The following is a 23,862-nucleotide window of genomic DNA, read 5'->3' as shown; positions in this document are numbered from 1 at the left end:
ACAGGGAAACAGTTTTTGTCCCTTTGATATGTCCTGCACTGACAACAGTATTTTAAAGTCTGCTAGTATTAGTGTTTATTTCTCTTTGCATGTCCTATAGCAGGGTCTTTTTTTATGAAGGTAGTTGCTGTTATTTGGTGCATAGATATTCATTGCTTTTTAATCTCATTCAAAATTGTACTTTTCAGCATTATAGAGAGTATTGTGTCTCACTTAATGTTTTTTGATATGGATTCTACATTGTCTGATGTCAGGTATAACCCTGTTTGCATTTTGCATGTCTTTATTTTTATCTTTTTATAGCATTTTGTTTTCAATATACCTCTCATCTATAGCATCATTTGCTTATACTTTGTGAAATGATCTGAAAATAAATTTATTAATAAGTGAATTATTCTCATTTATATTTACTGATACTGATGAGGGATAGAAACATAAAATATTCATGTTTAGCCCAGAAGTCTATTCTGCTGCCAGAGGCTATTGGAACATTGATAGTTCCAATAAGGATCAAAAACATGCTGGTGGCTAAATTCTTTTTCTTTTTTTTTTTAAGATTTTAGAAAAAGAGCACATGCATGTGCACAATGGGGAGGGGTAAAGGGAGAAAGAGAGGGAGAATGTCAAGCAGACTCCCTGCTGAGCACGTAGCCTGATGCAGCACTCTGCTCCGGCAACCATAAGATCATGACCTGAGCCCAATCAGGAGTCAGATGCTTTACTGACTAAGCCACTCAGGCACCCTTGGTTGCTACATTCTTAAAAGGTCTCATGACTTCCTGGATTATCTCATCAATAGTCAATATCAAACTAAATGATAAACACCAGAGAAATCTTGTGAAAGTAGTTTTATGAGCAGAAAGTCAAAGAAGACATTTATGATTTAATACTTCTTGCACATCCCCTATCCCTTGAGTACCAAGCATATAACCACCAGCTTCATACATTAAAAGCGCAGCTCTTTTGCTCATGGATCCTGTCCCCATGCTACTCAAATAAATTTACCAAACAGCACTATAAAATGTCTCAAGAATTCTTTCTTGACTATTGGGTTTGACAACCCCACAACAATATGACCAATATGTTTACTCTCAATTCTGTCACCATTATGTTACAGTTATCAAATGTACAAATCAAGTATAGGATTTTGAATAAGTAAAATTTTAAATGCTTACAAAAATGCTCATTAACCAAGTTTTGTTTTTCCTGGCTCTGAGCAACCAAGTCAGGACTTACTGTTTTGCTAACTAACCAAGATCTGCTACTATCAATAACAATAATGTTCTCATCATTTCAAGATTATTGGTTTAAAAGATTACCTCAATTTGGACATGTAGATAGAAAAACAGAAGGAGGTTGGGCCAGCACCACCAAGGCAAACTAGAGGCTCATATGTGCAACACTAAGACACAGAAAAGAAAGTTATCTCTAAAAATTTAAAAGATTTTATTTATTTATTTGAGAGAGAGAGTGTACACAAGTGGGGGAGGGGCAGAGGGAGAGACTCTCAAGCAGACTCTGTGGGGCATGGAGCCCAATATGGGGCTCTATCTCACCACCCATAAATCACAGTCTGAACAGTAACCAAGAGCTGAATGCTCAACCAACTGAGCCACCTACACACCCCTCACATTAAGAAAAATAAAAAACTGAAATAGAATAGGTACTACTAGAATGCACTAAAGGCAGACAAGTATTGTATTATGATACTTTGTTCCAATTATGTATGTATTAGTTTGCTAAGGCTGCCATAACAAAGTACCAGACTAAGTGACTAAAACAACAGAAATTTATTTTCTCACAGTTCTGAAGGCTGGAAGTCCAAGATCAAAATGTTGGTAGGGCTGCTTACATTCTGAGGCTTTTCTCACTGACTTTTCTCTTGGTGTTCACATCTTCCTTCCTCTTCTTGTAAAGACATCAGCCATATTGAATTAAGGCCCACCTTAAAGACCTGGTTTTAACTTATTACCTCTTAAAGATCTTAGCTCCTAATACCATTACATTGTGAAATACCAGGGATAAGTACTTCACTACATGACTCTTGGGAGTCATTCAGCTCATAACATTCACTTATATATATACATCATGTATGCATGCTCTGGGTCACAATCAAAAAAGCTTTAAAAGACCTTCTTAGAGGACTCTGAAGAGACAATTCAAATATATTTGAATTAAATATATTCTAAGCTTAAGGGGCCTATCCCTGATTTTATAATAGAGTCTTAGGACTCCATCAGTCTCCAGATTTCCAGGCCTTTCTGAGGCAGTTTATAATTTAACTACCCCAGGGATACTCATAATGCAATTATGAAAATTCGTCTGAACATGTAAGTATTTTGTTGATAGTCTCACTCAACATTACCTGATTAAAAAAATAACCTTAGTGTTTTAGATGTTGGGTTTATTAGTATAAAGCTCTAATAGTTATATTTCCATGTTTTTAGAGACTAGGAATCATTATTATATAGATTTCCCAAGCTACCAGATTAAACTATAGACACTTAAAGCCATACTGTCTCTTTCTTCTCCTAAGTCTCAAAGGCCTCAAATATCTTAACAGTTTATCAGTAGCTAACCTAGATATATTTTTAAGGCCCGAGGGAAAATATTGACGTTTTAAATTCTCTAAATTCACTTAAAACAACAATTATCCTTTGTTTAAAATGTATTACTTCATATGCATTAAGCTAAAAACAGGACAAACTAACATATACGCCATAAAATATTTTAAATATCATTTTAAGAATACAAACATCCACATTTTATATTTAGGCCCCATGTCCACGTCTAAGAAAATTTCCTAATCACTTAGGTTGGAAACATTTCCAAATTTGTTCTACTTAATTGCAACATATCTTACGATTTATTTTGGATCTATATACTATCAAAGTTGGTTGAGTTAGTTCAATAACATAAAATAATGAAGTAACGAATGGGCCAAATCAGGGCAATCTTGAATCTCTCACATTATTTGGTCATGTCAATTTTGAAAACCATTGGAAAACAGTCCAAATATTTGTTTTGTCAGAGTAACTATTTTTTCCAAAGTCAAACAGAATCAAGTAAAGGCTGGTTTCACACCACTGGAACTTCTAAATTTCCTGTCTCTGCAATTCACTCCCTCTTCTCCCAATAATTTTAACTAGAAAAGCATACCTCTACCTTTCTCTAACAAGTCAAGTTCTTTCATACTTCCAAGCCTTTACATACTTTGAATAGAGTGTTGAAAAGCAAAAAAACTTTTCTTTTTCTATTTCTTCACAAATACATGCTTTATACCTGGCATTCTGTGAAAGTGTATGAAAGATTGCAAAGGTCATGTGATGTCAGTCAAGCTCAATTATATGAATCTGAGGGTAAAATATAAGTCTTCCTTCCCCAGAGAGAAGATATATTTTTGTTTTGTACTACAAAATAAAGAAGGAACACAATCCTATCATCCAAAATTCAAGAGAAGGGGGTTAGTACACTACAAAAATAAGTACTTTATAATTGCTCCAGCTATAAGCTCAGACTTTCTATACAAAAGTAATGTATTAATAATGATAGGACTAAAAGACTTCCTGTTTTTAGAATATATAATTTAGAAAAAATTAATATTCACTATCTCAAATAATCTTTTGAATATCTGAGTGAAGAGGCAAGGTAGAAACTGTATTACAACAGAAATGTAAGTGCACTAACAAGAATCTTCTTCATTGCTATATTCTTTGAACCAGAATATGACCTAGTATAGTGGGTTCTGAACAAATATTTTCTAAATAAAAAAATATAAAGTAATGAATGAAGTTAATCATTTTATTTTGTAAGGACAGTAACTGAAGCCAGTTGAGAAAAGCTCACTCAAAATCTCACAACTGCTAAATGGAAGAATTGGGGCTTATGCTTTCCTCTAGATACAATGTCTTAGAATGTTCATTGCACTACATTGCATTTCTCATACTTGCCCAAAAGTTAGAAGGAAATTAGAACACAAAAATGAAAAATCTCAGACTATCTTCAGTATTTCCTATCCTCCATATCACCGGTCTCAAAAGTCCTCAGATGAAACTCATCTTTCTACTCATTCAAGCACAGTATTTTGATTTTATGCTACCCTATACTACCGCTGTTGTTTGAGGTACAGCAAAGTAACAGGTATGGAGGCATATAGGTACATCCACATCACAATGGCATTCATATCAGTGGGGTTCCATTAAATAATACATCAGTTTTTCATACTGCTGAGGCAATACCTACCTACCTGTGGTAGGTAAAAATTCCTGGATGATTAACTCTGGTATAGTTTACACTGAAGAAAAAGAGGAGGTTTAAGGTATCTTTCCCTCATAGTCATGAGACATTTCCCTCTTTTCCCTACAACACCTCCAACTAGGTCTTGACATGCCGAGAAACAAACATCTACAAATGCACTTGCCCAGAAGCTCATTTTTTAGATTTAAAAGTTAATAATGCTGGCCAAACAAACTTCAATAAGTCACTAACTTAAACTGGATTAAAATGCCTAATATATAACAGAGTGGTATCTTTTGGAGATTTATTTGTAGGTCATTTAATCTTAAAGACATGAAAACCACATGAGCACAATTATGATAGAACTATCAATAAGAATTTTCTACCAATGCTAGAGAAACAAAGCAAATGAATACATTCAGAAATAAAAAATAAGTGATTTTTATCGTATGTAAAATTTTAATTTTGAAGAGTGATTTATGAAACATTATTAGTCAGATGAAAATTCCTGAGAAAAAATGTGAAATACAACTCATCTAAATCAGAAGGTATCCTTAAAAATCATTAACATTAAACATTAAATTAGATAAGCACATTTAACACAAAGAAAAGCACCTCAAAGATAGGGCTATGTACAGAAAGATACTGAATCTCATAAATGTGAGGTACTTTCCCAAATACTATGATGCAATCCTACCAGAAATTATGTAATTTGAGTATAAGCAAATAGTAAGAATCATATTACCAATAAAGAACCTTATTTCTCTTCAGTTTTTATAATTTTTAATTTTTTTTAATTTGGATCACACCTACTGTTAACCTTGATTTTACCAAGACTAATCACCTCCTTAAGGTTATGTAGCAAGTAATTAAAATTTCATGGATGATCAGATTTAAACCAAATTCCAACTATTCTTCTGTATCCATTATACACTGTATAATGTATAAAGAGTCAACTGAGCTTTAGAATTCAGTGCAATTTACTTCCAAGAAATTATATTAAACAGGATAAATGTCTTAAAATAATGTTCAAACTACCACTCTAAAAGCTTTTTGCTTTATATTTTTTAAGCTTTTTGCTTTAAAAGCTGAGTACTGTTTAAAAGACAAAAGAAATAAAAATGGTTCATTCATTCATTAAATAAACACTTATTCAAAGCCCAATGAGCAAAATTCTGTACTATAATTCCTGACCTATGACAAAGCAAGAAAAAATAAATAAAATACAGTAAAAACACAAAATGACATGATACAACTGGATAGGTATAAATAGAGGTGTCAAGTAATGATAATAGAACTGAGACAATTAGGAAAGTCCTCCCTAGAGAGATCATTATTTAATCAACTAATGCTATTTTAATTGTAGGAAATTACACATAGGCAAAAAGGAAAGCATTTAGAGATTTTGCAAATATATTTCAAGTGGAAGACTTAATTGGGGGACTAATGAGATCAATTTGGGTAAGATAGTAAACCTGACAAGACTGATTTTACATTCAGTGTAACAGGAACTATTATAACTCCTTGGATGACAGAAGAGTAATGTGAGGAAAACACTAACTGACGAAGGTATGCTTCTCATATGTACATGTAGGACAGACCATAACACTGAAAATAAAACCAGCAAAACTGCTGCAGTTACCCAACAGGTAAGGTGATGAAGGTCTGTGTTAATATGACTGAAGGCGGCTTCGTGTAGCCAGATGACAGGCTGGAGTTCTAGAGAGCATGATCTACTTGCCAAAGTTCCCATAAAAATCAATAAAAATTCCTGGGTTATCAGTAAACTTTAAAGCCAAGAGATCTTCAGTGCACGGCAGATCAAGACATCCCACAGCCATAGTTTCAATGGTACATGAAAGGCAATTCTGTGACTTCTATGAGGCGCCACACAGCTACCTTAGAACTGAGTAAGAAAAGTAAAGCTTATTTCTTTAATCATCCCAGAGTTGGTGAACTAGATTTTTAAATCCAATCCGACACCTATGCAGACAATAAAGTTCTGTTATAAATTCAAAAATGTGTTCTTAACATATTATGATGCACCCTTCAACTTGGTGGAAGATCTCTGTGATATTATTGTTAAGTAGGAGTTAATTCTTCTTAGTGAACAGGAGCCAAAAAGATTTCAAGAACATACATTCCTGATGCAAACAGTAAAGGCATAATGACTCTTGCTCAGTGATTGCCTATTCCATCTACCCACTCGAAACACTCTTGCCCATGACTTTGGGAAATTCAAACAGGTTATACCACTCATGCAGTCCTTCTTAGGCGACAACCCATTATTTGGTCATAAATTACAGGAAGCAGATACATATGAAAGTCACAAACTGTTCTGTCACATCAGATTTTACCTTTTTAATCTACTGAAAATAGACCCCAACCTGCAGAATAATAAAAAGAAAAATCAAGCTAGCAATTAAATTTTTTTGAAGAAAAAAAAATAAGTAGAAACTACTCAAAATTTCACGTTTTATGACCACAAATATTGAATAGCCCCATTTTGTAAAAGTTACCTGTTACCCCGAAATCAAAAAGAACTCACACTACTACAATTAATTAAAAGGAATCACAAGTCTTCAAGCCATTAACAATGATCAACAAATCACCAGCAATGTGACCAGAAGGTAAGAGCTGAGGTCCAGTTTCTAATGAGAAAGAGCATCTACTATAGAGATGACCAAAATGACTAAAGAGATCTCTGTGCCGACTGATGCCATTCCGCATATCCTAGGTCAAGAGCACAGGTCCACAAAAAGAACAATCTAGAGACAAACCTGGCTATAACATAAGTGTGACGGCTTAGTATCTACCTAAGCAAAATTATAAATAGGTATTTTTCATTTGAGAGAAATATTGGGTGTTTACACTACCTAAGCAGTGAGGAAAAATGAAATGTCACCAGGATCTGAAAAAGGTTCTTTAAACTCCACTGAATTCCTGTTTTAGTAAGAGGTCTTTAAAACAACAACAACGTTTTAATTTCCAGAAGGCCAGATTCAAAAAACAGGACTGGCTTTACCCACAGCCCCATGTCTAGGGAAGCATTCTGCACCAGGCCACGCAAAGTGTCCAAGGCTGAAGCCACCCACCACGCATTCCCAGCCTCTTCATCGTGTCGCTCCAGAAACCAAGAGGCCCTGACATCGAGCTTGTTAATGGGATCGGAGCCTTTCAGAACGCATTTCTGCCGGGATGCACCAGCAGGGCCACTTCTCTCCAGAGCAGCCTCCAGCAATTGCCACGCTGAGGGGAACCGGTAAGTGGGTGGCACGTTCATGCTGAGCTGGCAGCCCACCTGCTGTCTTCACCCAAACAGCAGTTCACGCACTCCGCCTGGTACTACTTTCTCCGGCTTGGCTCCCGAGAAGCCAAAAAGTACTGTAAACAAGTTACATCTTCTTCCCCCAAACGGGATGCCGAGGTGCACCAGCACCGGGCTCCCATCACACCGAGGGGCGCGGCGCCTACCCGGCGGGCCCTCCATTCCGCGCGCACGGAGGGCCGCGGGTGCCGGGAGCGCCGGCACAGGGGCGAGGCCGAGCCCGGGACCCTCCGCGGGCCTGCGTCTGAGCGCAAGCGGCCGCTGGGCCGCCAGGTGGGCGGCGGGCTCACCTTGTTGAGGTGGGGGTTCCGCGTCACGGCGTAGCCGCGCTGGTGGGTGTGGCGGCGGCGGGGTGCTGCGGGCTCCATGGCGGGTGCGCGGGTGGGCTGCGGGGCCGGGCCGGGGCGTGCGGCGCGCGGTGCAGGCGGCGGTGGATGCTGCTGGAGCGCCCGTGCTGACTGCGGCGGCGGCGGCGGCCGCGCTGGGAAAGAGCCGGCGGTCGGGGGCGGGCGTGGGTGGCGAGAGGGGGTGGACGCGGCGGGAGGAGCCCGCGAGAAGCCGGTGTCCCCAGCCGGGCAGCCTGCGAGAATCGCTGAGTCATGGCAGGAGATCAGCCGGGCCGGCGAGTGAGGAGGAGGAGGAAGAGCGAGGCTCCGGCGGCGCCGCGGGGGCCCGAGGGGAGGCGGCCGCGGCAGTCGCTCCCTTCCACCCGCAGGGCTTCTGGTCACAGTCGTCCTCGCCCGTCGCTGCGTGGGGCGTGCCTCCGTTGTTCGGGGAGCGCTCTTACCCCCGGGACCTACGCGGGCAGCAAGGCCAGGTTCCCCCCGCGCGCCCCGGTGGCCTTGTGGGTACCGTCGCCCCTGGCCGAGGGGAGCCCTTAGCGGGAGCCCCCAGGGAAGCTGGGAAGGAGCGAAATGGAGAGGTGCAGACACTGCGGCTGCGGGACCAAGGGATGGGACCCCTCACGAAATGGACTCGGGGGCGGTTTGGGGAACACCTCGACTGACTGAGACTCAGACCGCTCTGTCCCTTTCTGTTAGGGGGGCTTCGAAGCTCTGCCCCCCATCCCGAGGCCGGCCGCGCCCAGGAGCCGGACAGAGCCAACCTTGACCCAGAAACCAGAGGCCGGAGTAGAACTAGGAGAAAGGAGAGTGTGGAGCCGGGACACTGAGGGAGTCTGTAGATAATCAGTGGGGATGTTATTTTAATATAATTAAAGTAAAAGTCAGGGTGTGTTCCGATGAAGATGTGCTGGGTCCACTGAACGGTTCCATTGATCTTGTATATAATTTTGTGAAAGTTAAGAAACCAGGATGTTAAATGAACCTCTCTGAATATTAATGAGTAACTCAATCTTTAAGGGCTTCAGTTTCTTCTTAGGTCAAAGGAGAGGGTCAGAATAAATGATATTCCAGCACTGGAATTCTGTTATTATTGACATTTAGACTTGAAGTTTCAAGGAATGGAGGGGCAGTTGGAACCAAGCCAAAAGGAGATTGTGACACGCAAAAACCGCTAAAGGTTTCTGTGCCCCAGTTTCTTTTCTAGGTAAATAGGATCACTAGTTTCTGCCCTATTCATTTCTACCTCATGATCGTACAAAAGACAGTATTAGGGATTAATTAGGGGTTCGTTTTATATTGCCATAAACTAGACACCCATCTAATGTTTTATGATACTTATCAGAAAGATTGCTACAACTGTATTTTTGGGCCACACTTCCATCCAGAAGCTTCTTGGGCCTGTTTTTTGAATTCCTTAGAATCATTGGTTTCAAGGGAGAACATTTTATTAATGAGGAACATTCAATTGGCATCAGAGTTCTTTAAAAACATTCCTTGCGGTTAAGCAACCCTTTTCACCAGGAATGCTACAATCCATAAATATTACACCCTACCTGGGAGACCTGAGAAAAAGGTATGCTTTACAAAACTCACTCCTGGGAGTTAACTGAGGCATGTTACAATTAGAGTGCTTTATCAAACAGAAACAGTTTAATTACAGGCCTAGTAAGCAACATAAGATGCTGAAGAAACAAAAATGTCAGTACACTGGAACCTTATTACAATGCCCCTCGCATAGAAGTTACCTATGTTAACTGTCTATTCCTGTTTCTATGATGTATGATGTACAGATAGGAAAGCTGACATAAATATAGGGAGAAGCTCAAAAAGTATGTGGCTCTTCCCCCACACCATCACTACAAAGGAATTAGAAGATCCTGTCAGTGCATTTAAAGAGAAGTAAACATACAGGAGATGTGAATTTATGAAAGGAAATCCAGTCATCTTGAATGTTAACAATATGGGGCCTAACTGGGGGAACCACTTTGTATATTCATGTGCAGTTCTAAGATAACTGAGAAGCTCTTTTTCCATGCACATGCTATCCACAACATCAAATTTCAGTCCTTTTTACTTGTTTGTAAGGTTAGCTTTTAATGTAAAAGCAAAACAAACCCAAAACTTTGGGAAAGAAAAAAAAAACTTGTTTTAATTTTCCTTTTATGAAACTACAATTGTGCAGTCAGCTCATAATTGGTAATGTTAAGAATGGGTGAGATTCACAAACTAAGGGATTAGAACCTGTAAGTTTCTGTTACACAGGTGAGAACACTGTCAGTCAAAATAAATTTTTTTTTGCCCAATTTGATGCACAATGAACTGTAGTCATTAAAATAGGATTATAGTTTTCTGATCTAATATCATTGAGATTAAGTACTAAAAAATTCAGGAAATATAGCATATACAGCATTTCAAGTGTTTTACTTTCGTGGTAAACATAAAAGAACATACAGCTCCCACAAAGAAGGATTAATCTACATTATTGGTGCATATTTGCAAAACATTTCAACACCACGAATGTTAAGTTTCAAGATAGGCATTGGAAATGTTTTACTTTCATGAGGATAAAGATAGTCTGAGAGAAAGATGTGGCTATAGGATATCAAGTAAATGATCCTTATTCATACAGAAAGCGTGTTACTGCTATGTTAAATAAGTGATTTTTAAGTTGAATACCTCGAGATGCCTGGTTCTTGATGTGTTTCTGCATGAAGGGAAGACCTTCAAACTTTTGAGGTTTTAATTTGAGACTTCCAGTGTTCAGCCTATTAGGAAAAAGTCCACCAGGAGAGCTGACCCCAAAATTTGAGAATTTAGTGTAGGCAGTTGCTTCCTTGGGATGGCCAGCCCCAGGGTAATTGCCAACCAAGGAAAGAGTTGACTTTTTGCCTGCATTCTGCAGTGAGGATATGACTTAGGTTCTCAAGTGGCACTCTTTAACAAGAGGACATCAACAAAAGAAAAAGTTTACTAATGTTTGCAGTGCGCATCACACCCAAGAAACCAAAAGCAAAGAATAACTCAAAGCAGCAGCTTTAAACTATGGTCTATATGGGATCTTCAGCAAAGAACAATACATTTATAGAGAAATGACAGCACGAAGGAAAGCAGTTTTAGGCTTTCAAAGGCAGCAAACTAGAAAGGTAAATATATGGGAAGAAACTAACAGTAAGCTTTGTTTCCTGATTCCTCTTCCCCAAAATATTTATTTTGGGGTGACCTACCCTGGTTTCCTTCACTAGGTTTTATAGCTGCTTCTGAGGAGTCCCTGATGTACCGGGCTCTAAGTTATTGGTATCTGAGTATTGTAAGTGAAATGGGTGTAGGAGTCATTTCATTAGAATGTTTAAAAAGATGTACCTTTAGGGGCACCTGGGTGGCTCAGTGGGTTAAGCCTCTGCCTTCGGCTCAGGTCATGATCTCAGAGTCCTGGGACTGAGCCCTGTATCGGGCTCTCTGCTCAGTAGGGAGCCTGCTTCCTCCTCTCTCTCTGCCTGCCTCTCTGCCTGCTTGTGATCTCTCTCTCTGTCAAATAAATAAATAAATAAATAAATAAAGATGTACCTTTATATTATTCTTTAAGCAAAATTTTATGCAAAAGCCCCAGAATGTTTGGAGCCCTATAGAGCTGTTTGGTTTTCTTTTTTTCCCTGAGGAAAGTGGTCTTACTCTTTAACAGTTAAAAGCATTATTCCCGTTAGAGATAATATAATATCACCTCATTCTTACTATGCACTACAATCATTACAATCACAAAAACACATATTTGTATGTACGTACAGACACTGCATGGTGACTGATTCTGGAATAAATCCATACACGAAGCCACAGCTTGTAGAGATCATTTATTTCTTAACTGCTCATTTATACCTGAACAAATTTTCATTAAGTATTTTATTAATTTTCCAATGACATAATTTGGTTGTAATATTTTATCTTGTGAAAGTGCATTTGAAAAAGATGCCAGCTGTTTCACTTTAACACTAGTATATTCTGGATCATGTTATACAGTACTTGTATAGAAACTTAAAAAGATATATTTCCCATGAGGAGACAGTTGGTTTGTAGCATTGGTGTGTATTTACAAAAACATTTTAACACTACTAACATAAGCAGTTTCAAGGTGGGGCACATGAAAATGTTTATACGTTGCTGAAGTGATGCAGGTGTACCTTTTACAGAGTTAAAATGGAGTCTGGAGACAATGAAGGGAGAGTTCTCACTCAGTGGCACTCCAGCAGCTTACTTAGCATACCTCAGCGGGAAGGCAGAAGATTCTCTCGCCCAGCAACAGCCCAGCCAGTGAGAAACCACATGACCTTAGCCAATGAGACGCCCTCACAACCTCAAATTCTCCCTCTGCTCAGATGAACTTTTGTTCAAAGCAATCCCTCCCAATTTCCTTCTTTTCTCTCTATAGGGATACTTTTTCCTTCCTTCTTGGGACTTGCCTTATGGTTTGCCCTAATTTGCAATCCGAAATTGCAATTCCTCTGCTACTCCTAAATAAAAAAAATTTTTTTACTGGTTAAATAACAATTTTGTTTTTAAGGTTGACAAAATTTATCAATGAACTGCTTGATATCTATCATTTCCTGGTGACTTGAACCATGCATCATGCCTTCATAGGTTTTTAAGGTTACATTGGTTAGATTTACCAATTTTTTTTACCTTCCAACAGTAAGAGAACCAACCATTATGGAAACCAAAGAGTGGTAATCTCCATGGCACAAGAATAAAAATATCTGTTAGCCTTTGATAGGACTCCATGGAATGAAAGCCCACAGGGGAAGTCAGTGAGTACAGGGATAGCTGCCAGCTTCTGCTGTGTGGTCCAGCAGTACATAAAAATAAAGCTCTGCCCTGAGAAAATCCTCCCCAAATAATAATGGTAAAAGGAATGCCAGTCTTCACTACTGCTCTATCAAAGCTGTCACATTTTCTGCTAACTCCAGGTTCGCCTTCCTTTGAATCTGGTGAGAGCCCAATAATGTTAAACCAAGAAGGCATAGCCATGGTCACAGTTAATGTAACAGGCATAATGGGCACATGTAGGTAAATAGATTTGATACATGAACTTCTGATACCTGCAAGGCCTCCTGCCCGTCCGTGCCCAGTATCTCCATGGTGGGAAGTCTTAGGACATTGATAGTGCTGCCTGGTGAGAAGCCAGAAGGAAAGTGGAGCCTGTGAACTGTGTCCCCTCTAGAAAGCACAGTTTGAATATCATGGATCTAGACCAGTGGTTTTCAATCTTTATCCCATTTGAGAATCATCTGGAGAGCTTTAAAAAACACTCTTGAGTGGGCCAAAGAGTTGTTGATTTCAGTGGTCTGGGATTGTAGCTTTAGCACCAGGAATTTTTGCCCCAAGCTCCCCCAGATGATTCTAGTTTGCAGCCAAAGTGAGAACCATTGGCCTAAAATAATGGTTCTCAACCTTTTGCATCGATCAAAATCAGTTGGAGGGTATGTTAAAACAGGGCCCCACCCTCAGAATATTTGATTCAGTAAGTCAGAGGTAAGGTCTATAATTTGCTTTTCTAGCAAGTTCCCAGGTGATGTTGATGGTCAAGTTACCACATTCGAGGACCATTAGTATAGAGCAATGTTATCCAACAGAAACATAATGTGAACCACATATATAATTTAAAATTTTGCAGGGAGCCATATTTTTTTTTTAAAGTAAAAGGAGACAGGGGCATCTGAATGGTGCAGTTAGTTAAGCACCCGACTTTTGGTTTCATTTTAGGTCATGATTTCAGGTTCTTGGGATCAAGCCCCAAGTCTGGCTCTGCGGTGAGTATGGAGTCCACTTGGGACACTCTCTCCCTTTCCCTCTGCCCCTGCCCTACTAAATAAAGCTTTTTTATAAAACAACAACAACAACATAAAAAGAGAGGTGCCTGGGTGACTCAGTCAGTTAAGTGTCTGCCTTCAGCTCAGGTCATGATCCCAGAGTCCTGGGATCAAGCCTTGCATCAGGCTCCCTGCCCAGTGGGGAGTTGGCTTCTCTCTCTTCCCCTCTCCCTCCCCCTCATTGTGCTCTCTCTTTCAAGCTCTCTCAAATAAATAAATAAAATCTTTTTTAAAAAGTAAAAAGAAACATATTTTAGAAATATATTTTAGTATATTTTATTTAACCTAATATATCAAAAATCCTATGTCAGTGTCATCAATATAAAAATTATTAGTGAGATGTTTTACCTTTTTTTTTGGACTGTTTTGAAATCTAGTGTATTTTACACTTATAGCACATCCCAATTTGGACACCAGATTTGTATTAGAAATACTTGTTCTGCAAAAAAAAAAAAAAAAAGAAAAAAAAGAAATACTTGTTCTGCACTTAGATTTTATAAAATTTTACAGTTGAAATAGTAGATACAAATACCCAAGTTGTTGCAAACATACTTAAAAGCTTCCAATGACTAAATTGAGTATACATTTTATATTTAAATTAAAGCCAAACAAAAATTTTTTTTTCCTATGTGAAAAACATGTTAAGACTATTTACTGAAGGGGGCACCTGGGTGGCTCAGTTGTTAAGTGTCTGCTTTGTCATGATCAGGTCGTGATCGCTGGGTCCTGGGATCGAGCCCCCACATTGGGCTCCCTACTCTGCAGGAAGCCTGCTTTCCCTCTCCTATTCCCTGTGCTTGTGTTCCCTTTTGCTCTCTCTTTCACTGTCAGTTAAATAAAATCTTAAAAAAAAAAAAAAGACTATTTACTGAAGATCAGTCATTAATACTATCTACCTGTTTGTACAATTTCATATTGTTAATACATTGTGCTTCCCAAAGTTCAGATGCAAGCCAAAGATTTAAAAATCAGATTACATTTTGTCATAGAATAATACAACAAATGCTTCCAGGGTATCCTCTTAATGCCCCCTTTAACATATAATGGCAGAAATATACAAAGAATCAAAGAGTGATTCCCTGCAGAGTTTTTTTGTTTGTTTGTTTTGTTTTTGAAGACCTCATGCATTTGAGAGGGGTGGGAAACACAATTGGGGAAGGGGCAGAAGGATAAGCAGACTGCTTGTCAGGCACAAGGTCCCAGGACCCCAAGATCATGACTCAAGCCGAAGTCAGATGCTTAACCGGCTGAGATATTAGACGCCCTTCCTGGCAGTTTTTAAAAATAAGATGTTTCTAAATAAAATAAAATGCTTCTGAATAAAATATCAGACAAATTTCCATTTGTCTCAGTATTCCATGAGTAGAATTCTCTTCTATATATGCTCTCTGAAAATAGATGAGCAATATAAAGATTTAGTTTCCAACAGATGTGAACTATATAACTTGCTTTAGAAGTCAGAATCAACTACAATCACATTTGGTTTTAAATAATTGTTTTCATCTCACTACATAAAGGACATTCATACAATCTTTGCATTAAAAAAGAAACCATGGGAATATTTCAAAATGTGAAATATAGTTCAGATTTTCTCTACTAAACTTAAAAACAACTAATTCTAAACTTAAGTGCTCTGCTCAAAATTTTCCAATGGTACCCCCACTCATGCATAGAAGCAAAGTTATTAATGACTTACAAGAACCACCATGATCTGCCCTAGTCTCCTATCTCTGTGGCTTTGTTACCTTTCCCCTCCTTTCTTACTCTGTTCCAATTATCACTGACACCCCCGTCCCCAACAGGACAAGCACATTCCTGCCTCAGGGCCTTTGCTTTTGCTATCCCCTATAACTGGAACACTCTTCACGCAGATCTCTACATGGTTCCCTCAGTCCCTTCAAGTCTTTGCCTAAATGTCATCTGGGACTTCACCAGTCATCCCACGTAATAGGACAATTACTATCCCTCCTTCTCCAACCTTCCTTACTCTCTATCATTCTTCCTTACTTAACTTTTCTCCATGTAACTTTTCACATTTAAATATAAAATGCAATTCACTTATTATTTGTCATCTCACTGCCACCACCACTAACATGTCAACTCTCTAACAGTGATAATTTAATATATTTTGGTCTTTTCTACAGAACTGTACACTTTTATGTTCCTGAACTCTACCTAAGCAACTTTTCTAACTTATTTCACAATCTATTTACTTATATACACACTTCTTTCATATGTACAGTTTTTATTTGACTGTCTCCTTTAAGTCTTCAGCATAAAGGGAACAGATCATGTCCTCTTTGGCAAAAGATTTATCTGGAAATAACTAATGAGTCATTAGAATTAGAGACAGAAACTTCATTGTTGCAATAACTGGTGAAACAGCCTTTCAAATAGTTGTTGGACTTCAAATCATTCTTGAAAAATTGATGTTTTCAGAGTGCCTGACTGGCTCAATCAGAGGAGTGTGTGACTCTTGATCTCAAGATACTGAGTTTGAGCCCCATGTTGGGTGTAGACAATTACTTAAATAAATAACATTTTTAAAAAATTTTGTCTTTTCAGTATTCCTCTAGAATGACATAAATTTGGTTGAGGCTGTTCTCCAATCAATATTCATTTGGATTGTGTAGTTACATAACGTTTTAGTACCCTGTAGAGTTATATCTGCTGTCAATAAAGTACCTATTCATGAATTGCATGTATTATATTATTTAAACCTAAAAGCACAACTATTATGAAAAAGATCCAGTTCAGTTATTTTTTCATTTGATTTCACTGAATTAAAATTTTACTACTTTCTTAAATCTGTTTTTTTTACCAATAAATCTAGATAAAAACCAATTCCCATCATTGTCATGAATAAATCTGTATCATTCCTTGCAAGTAGTTTTTAGTGGAGCAACTCACCCATTTGTTGGAGTGATTTTTTTAAAAATTAAATTTATTTAAACTAAAAGAAAAAGAAAAACAGTTCACCCATTCCCCCCCGCTACAGACACATAAACATACCCCAGCCTCTGGCAACCACTAACCTACATCTATCTATAAGCTTGGTTTTATTGATTGATTGATGATTCTACATATAAAAATGATCATACGGTATTTGTCTTTCTCTGTCTGGTGTATTTCACTTACCATAATGTCCTCAAGGGCCATCCATGTTGTTGCAAATGGCAAGATTTCATCTTTTTAATGGCTGAAAAATATTTCATTTTATCTGTATATGCATATATATGAATACCACATTCTCTTTTTCCATTCATCCATCAGTGGAGACAGGTTGTTTCCATATCTTGACTATTGTAAACAGTGCTGCAATGAACATAGGGATACACAAAGCTTTTCAAGTTACTCTTTCATTTTCTTTGACTAAATATCCAGAAGTAGAATTGCTGAATCATGGTAGCTCTATTTTTAATTTTTAATTTTTTGAGGAAGCTCCATACTGTTTTCCACATTGGCTGCACCAATTTGCACTCCTACCAGCAGTAGTTATTTCTAGTCTTTTTGATAATAGCCATTCTAACAGGTATAAGGTGCTATCTCATTGTGGTTTTGATTTGCATTTCCATAATGGTTAATGCTACAGAGCATAGTTTTGTGTAACTGTTAAGCATTGGTATGTTTTTGAATGTTGAATTGAGGGTCTCATTTGTGCTGACCACATTTCAAATGCTTAATAGCTACATGTGGCTAGTGGCTACCAAATTAGCACAAATGTAATCCAATGCATTTGGGTTCTTAAATCAATGTTGTAAGTGACTGAAGAGGTCAAATATATGTATCCATATTTTTGTCATATTCCCTCACATAGTCGTTTGTCCCTTAATTTATTCAAAATGGTTATTGAACACTTAATATACTAAGCCTTAGGCTAGGCACTGATAAACAGAGAAAGACTTATGAGGATAAACAGCTAGTACACAAGTAAAAAAGTCGATAATTACAAAACATGAAGTGTGAAAGAAATTAATGTGCACTTCAGCAATCAGTAACAGGAAGACTAGTTTAAATATTTATAATGTTTCTTCAACTCTATCTTTTCATAACACTCGGGCTGCTTTTTATGTAAGTACTTGAGAATATTTCTGAATGACAGTGTTTCTTTAGGTGTCGCTACAGATAACATCAGTAAGGCTTTGGTTACATGTGTATAGCAGATTTGTTCCCAGTGGAGTATTTCCAGAAATATTCCATTAATTGGGGCACCTGAGTGTCGGTTGAGCATCTGACTTTGGCTCAGGTCATAATTTCAGGGTCTTGAGATCGAGTCCCACACCGAGCTCACTACTCAGTAGGAAGTCTACTTCTCCCTCTCCCTATGTTGCTCTTCCTGCTTATGCTCTCTCTCTGTGTCAAATAAATAAACATCTTAAAAAAAAAAAAGAAATATTCCATCAAATATGAAAGGAGAAATGCAAGTAATCATACAAGTAATAACTAATGTTCCTGTCAAAGAGGTTAACATTAAAAGTAGTAATTTGAGGGCACCTGGGTGACCCAGTGGGTTGAGCATTTGACTCTTGGATTCGGCCCAGTTCATAATCTCAGGATCCTGGGATTGAGCCTCCTTGAGATTCTCTCTCCTTCTCCCTGTGCGCCCCCCGCCCCCACTCCTGCTTGTGTGCACAGGAGTGCGCATGTGCACACACACACACGTATACACACACACACTCTCTTTCTTTCTTTCTTAAAAAAAAAAAAAAGTAATAGTTTTGGGATATAGACATATAGACTCTGGAACCAGACTTACCAGGCTCCTATTCCAGCTTCTCCCCTTCCAGCTTGTTTGCCCGTGTTATAGACTTACCACCTCTGTCTCCTCAGGTGATTTATTCTCACTAGCACTAACACTGCATGAATATTTCTCAAATGAAAGCAAACAGGATAAAGAAATCAGGCACACTATACACTTAGCTTGAACTTTTAAAAAAAAAATACTATCCATTCACCATCACTAGAAGAAATTAAGTGTCCCAAGAATATGATTTTTACTTAGAATTTCAGCAAACAGATGTTTTGGGAGAATTGAGACTTGACGGGTGTTAATACTAATCCTGGGGTATTAACTAATGCACAAGATTCTTTGCATTTTTTGTTCTCATAAGTAAATAAATATTATCTGGAATTGCCTATTTTGTTTAAGTTTCGTGTTTTTAAATTTGGAGATGAAGGTGCTTGCAAATACAGGTGAATCCACAGAAGTTCTTGAAGTTTGTTTTGTTTTTCCCAGATATCATCACAGTATAGCTTCCATTATCCATCTTTTATCCATCTCGATTAACCATCTGCATGTGACGCTCACCACGCAATTGCCCCTTGTACCTGCGCGCCAGCCCAGATGTCTTCCTTAAATGGAGGAGTGATAGAACTGTTCAGGTTCTACAAGAAGCAAAGAAATTACATCACTAAAAACTTGGAAAAGCTTGTAGGGTATTCTAGTAGGGGATTGGTATGTAACATGTTGCTCCAAAACTTAGTAGCATGAAATGATAACTGTTTTGTTATCTCTTGTGGATTCTGTGCTTTCAGAATTGGGGAAGGGCTTAGCTGGTTGGTGCTGGCTCAGGATGTCTCCTGTGGTGGCAGTTAAAAAGGAGCTGAGACTGGGAAAAAGTATCCCTGGAGAGGCTGGGGGTTGTAGAAGGACCACTCTCCTCTCTTCCCTCCCTCCCTTTTCATGTAATCTCAGGCTCTCCGTGTGAGATCTCTCCCTGCAGGCTGGTGGGAGCTCCTCACACACAGCGGGGCCACCTCAGGACAGTGAAGCGACTTCTGTGGACTTTGAAGACTTCCAGAACAAGTATTTCAGAAAACAGGATAGAAAGCGACTTTCCTTTTGATTACCTGGCCTTGGAAGTCACATAGTCCCATACTCTGTATCCAGACAGTCACAAAAGCCAAAGAGGAGGGCCAAAGTCACATGCAAGAAGAGCTTCAGGAATAGGAGATGTGCTGCAGCCATTTGGAAAACACCATCTACCACACAGGGGTGAAGAGATCTATTTACATTTAGTCTCATCATTATATACATGTATATCATTAGTTTGCCTGAAATAGGCAGTGGGTGGTGCACTCGACATAGACAAATTATCGGTACCAATGTAAAATGTGCATAGGTAAACAAGTTGAGAAAAATTTATTCCAGAAAAGCCAGAAAATTTATTTATTTATTATATTATTTATTATTATTATATGTTTATTATTATTTATTATTTTATTTATTTATAGTAAATAAATAAATGTATTTATTTATTATTATTTATTTATTATTTATTCCAGAAAATTTAGAGGTATTTCATAATTCCGTTTACATTCAGGCCCTATCCCTTACTACATCTTTGGTGCATCAGATTTTGGAGCCACTGGTGATTCTGAACACAAAGAGGTTTCCAAGTGCTTTCTAAGTTGTTCTCAATGTGTTTTAACATGGTATGTTTTCTTCTAATACTTTGAAAAATGGCAACTCTTCAGAACATACGTGTTAGTGCTCAGCCAGAATATTAAATTAGCCCTCATACACCATTCTGGAGTATCTTCACTATCTTAGTTAGGAGATTATTCAGTCATACACTGTTAACAAAGAACAGTAAAAGAATTGTATATTAGAAACCAAAGGCATTTAGGTTTATTAGAACCATGTACTGATTTAGCTGTAGTAGGAATACCATATTGAAACCAGTAATGGACACTAAATACTGACTAGAACTCCTTTTTTTTTTTTGAGAATTTTTTTTAATAGGAAAAAAATGTGCTCCAAAGTTATTGATGGTTTGTTTCATTTTATTGTTCTGTAGTGTTCAAAATTTGTAAAAAGAGTATATATTACTCTCATATTCAGAAAAAAAATTAAAAACCTGAAAAACTCGGAACATACCCAGGGGAGTGTATGTAATTAAAGCAACATGCTGTAAAATTTTAGGAACCTCAATTATTTTCCTTTTGCTCCAAAGGTTATTAGAGATGATATCTTGGCATCCTGCCTTATTACCTTTCTGCTGTATGGATGCATTAAAATCTGTCGCTGTTTGCCAGTAGGCTCTGGAGCCAACAACATAATGCAACTCTGAGACAGGGAGGGTGAGTTTCATAATGTCTTATTCTGCCAAACACCTGTGCAGATCCACCCTACTTTTCTTACTTCGAAAAAGCCAGACTAAAAACAACCCCCCCAAAAAATCTAAACTTAAAAATTTAAAGCTAGGGCACCTGGGTGGCTCAGTGGGTTAAGCCTCTGCCTTCCGCTCAGGTCATGATCCCAGAGTCCTGGGATCAAGTCCTGCATCGGGCTCTCTGCTCAGCAGGGAGCCTGCTTCCCCTCTCTCTCTCTCTGCCTGCTTGTGATTTCTCTCTGTCAAATAAATAAATAAAATCTTAAAAAAAAATTAAAGCTAAAAAAGTTTCCAGAAATATAACTGTTTTTCATAACAATATATGATAAAATTTACCATTTAAGTTCGTCTCATTCAGAATAGATTTGCATGTAATTTAGTTAATAAATCATTGATTTTCAGATATAACATGATGTTAATAGGAATTCTCTAAATTGTGATATTATATGGCTTTTCACTTCCCAGTATCTTTTACATATTTTGAAAATGTTGATGTTATAATTAGAGAAAATAAACATTAAATATGATTTATCTCCAAGTCAGGTTTTCAATTGCGAAAAGATAATGTTTCAAAAATCTACTTAACCTTCTCCTTGGAAGGAATAGCTGGGCATTGCTTTAAAATTGCCATTAGTTTCTGACACTATATTAAATAGCATTCATATCTCAAACAAGTATTATTTTTTTAAAAATGAACCAAAATATTACCTACATGAAGAGTTAGCCTGGTTGAGTTGCTTTACTCAAGTGGAATTTTAAGTGAGAATATTCTTGTTTTGGAGATCAACTCAAAGTACATTGACTTTGGTAGTCTGAGCTCCATGGGCTGCTCTAGTGGTTAACACCCAGTGACCTGCCAGAAATACAGCTAAGCCGGCATTAGGCACCAACTATCAATCTGTGATGTCACCACAAACTTGGCATTTCAAATCTAGCTCGAAGCTGAAGCTCTTAATGCAGTGGCCAAGCTCCAGATGCTCTGGTTTATGGGTGAGGGAGAATATGTATATGAAAGTCTGTACTCAGGAGAGTTATACAAGAGATTCATTCTTGACAAATGAAGAGACCCAAGAGAAAGCACGTAGGCCGAAGGGGAAGTTTGAGGACGAAAATAAATCTTGCCACAGTGGAAACAGCATGACCAAACCATTTTTCTGAACATATGGTCCAAATTCTGAAGGGAAATTGGGAATCTTTGGGCAGGGGATAAACACTGAATGGATTTGGTAGGAAAGTTATTAAGTCATTCTGGGGTTTTGAACAAATAACCAGTCTTTAAGTACTTGTTTTCCACACAAATCCATGTAATCATTCAAGATTTCCCAGTTAGAGGAGAATTTATATTGACCCAGGAAATTCACATATAATATTTTGCTTTCAGATTTAGAGATCTATATCCTTTGCTAGAACCATACACAAAATCCACTGGAGAAAGTAGTCAGATCATTTGTCTTGCATCCCGCCCCCCATGTCCATCCCCAGAGCGTGTTTCTCTTCTGTGGCCAGCAGAGCTTCAAACGAGGATTCTTCCTCACCTTACACTGTGGCGGCTGCCTGTCCTGCAATTCAAATGGGCTTTGGAGAGACCTGAGACCATTATACACAACCCCCACCCCCGACACACCCACGGCCTTACTGTGATGGTGCGTAAGGGCCGGGAAGGAATTAAGTTTTATCAGGTAAACAAGAACCAGACCGAGACAGGAATAATCCCCCACACTTCTTTCTTCATGCTTTAGAAACCACTTTTGAGGCAACGGAAAAAAATAAGGAGCTAGGAATGACAAGACCATGCTGAGCAAAAAGGGAGGAAACATTGAAAAACACGGGCAAGTTTAGAGCAAAACTATAAAAATCACTGTGTTAAAAGGAGTATATCAAAATGCTCTCAAGGGCTTGGAGTGAAGTTCAGACCTTGCTCGAGGTCTGTGGGAGAATAAATGTTTGAACATTTTACAGGTCAAGTCCCAGAGACTCATATTTTGATTCATACTTTAACTTGCTTGCCCTGTCTACAGAGAAACTGATCTATAGTTGTAGAAAATATATTACTTAATACAGATATTAAACTACCTGCAGTTTGTTTTCTATCATTTTTCTTGCAATTCTTCTGATGTTGGAGAGACACCAAGTCTACCCCATGAGGCTAAAATTTTTTATTCATAATTATCTTTCTTCAATCTATGTATTTTCTTCATAAGTAAATCTGCACAAAGAAAAAGTAAAAGGACATAAGAATAAAGCTCCATACAGTTGAAGCTTTGTGGTAGTTTCTGAAAAATTAAAAAGTAGCAGAGAGAGAGAGAGAGAGAGAGAGAGAGACACCGTACTAATTATTAATTCTCTGGTACCTAAAGATCCCACTTTTTCATATGCCTCCCACACCTCTGAGGATATAATGTTTTATGAATTTGCTAGAATTAGCCACTTTGAAATCTATATCAAACACAGAGGAGGAGTGCCTGGGTGGCTCAGTCAGTTAACATTCAACTCTTGTTTTCAGCTCAGAGCATAATCGCAGAGTCGTGATACCAGCCCCAGGTCGGACTCTGCCCTTGGTGTGGAGTCTGCTTGAGATTCTCTCTCCTTCTCCCTCTACCCCTCCCCCACACTCTTATGAGTGTATTCTCTCTCTTAGAAAGAAAGAAAGAAAGAAAGAAAGAAAGAAAGAAAGAAAGAAAGAAAGAAAGAAAAAATTATGACATCAGTGTGTTCCTGGCAGTAGATAAGGTAGTTCTTGGTGTACTTGTTATTTACTAATATGTAAGAAATTGCCACAAAACAGTGGTTAAAATAACAGCATTTTTATCTCACAGCTTTTGTAGGTCAAGAATCCAAAGGCAGCTTAGCTGGTTGCCCTGGTTCAGGGCCTCTCACAAGGATGCGGTCAAGGTGGCCCCAGGGCTGCTTTCATCTCTAGGTTCGACCCCCTGGGAGAATCAGATGCTAAGCTCGAGGGTGTTAGCAGGATTCGGTTCTTG

At 38.3% G+C, this 23,862-nt stretch overlaps 1 protein-coding gene and 3 pseudogenes across 1 annotated transcript in view; 2 read left to right on the top strand and 2 right to left on the bottom strand.

Moving 5' to 3' along the window:
• ME1 (malic enzyme 1) overlaps window positions 1-8,050 on the bottom strand; it is a 184,344-nt gene extending 176,294 nt beyond the window's left edge. Inside the window, exon 1 of the mRNA XM_032339159.1 lies at window positions 7,855-8,050. Coding sequence (XP_032195050.1) covers window positions 7,855-7,932 — 78 coding nt within the window. The 5' untranslated portion in view covers window positions 7,933-8,050. The remainder of the gene's footprint in view (window positions 1-7,854) is intronic.
• Window positions 7,419-23,862, top strand: part of LOC116588283 — a 46,456-nt pseudogene continuing 30,012 nt past the window's right edge.
• Window positions 8,142-12,416, top strand: LOC116588282 (annotated as a pseudogene).
• Window positions 12,456-20,826, bottom strand: LOC116589318 (annotated as a pseudogene).

The sequence above is a fragment of the Mustela erminea genome, chromosome 4, assembly GCF_009829155.1.
Source record: "Mustela erminea isolate mMusErm1 chromosome 4, mMusErm1.Pri, whole genome shotgun sequence".
Taxonomy (NCBI): domain Eukaryota; kingdom Metazoa; phylum Chordata; class Mammalia; order Carnivora; family Mustelidae; genus Mustela; species Mustela erminea.
This window is presented reverse-complemented; position numbering and strand designations above follow the sequence as displayed.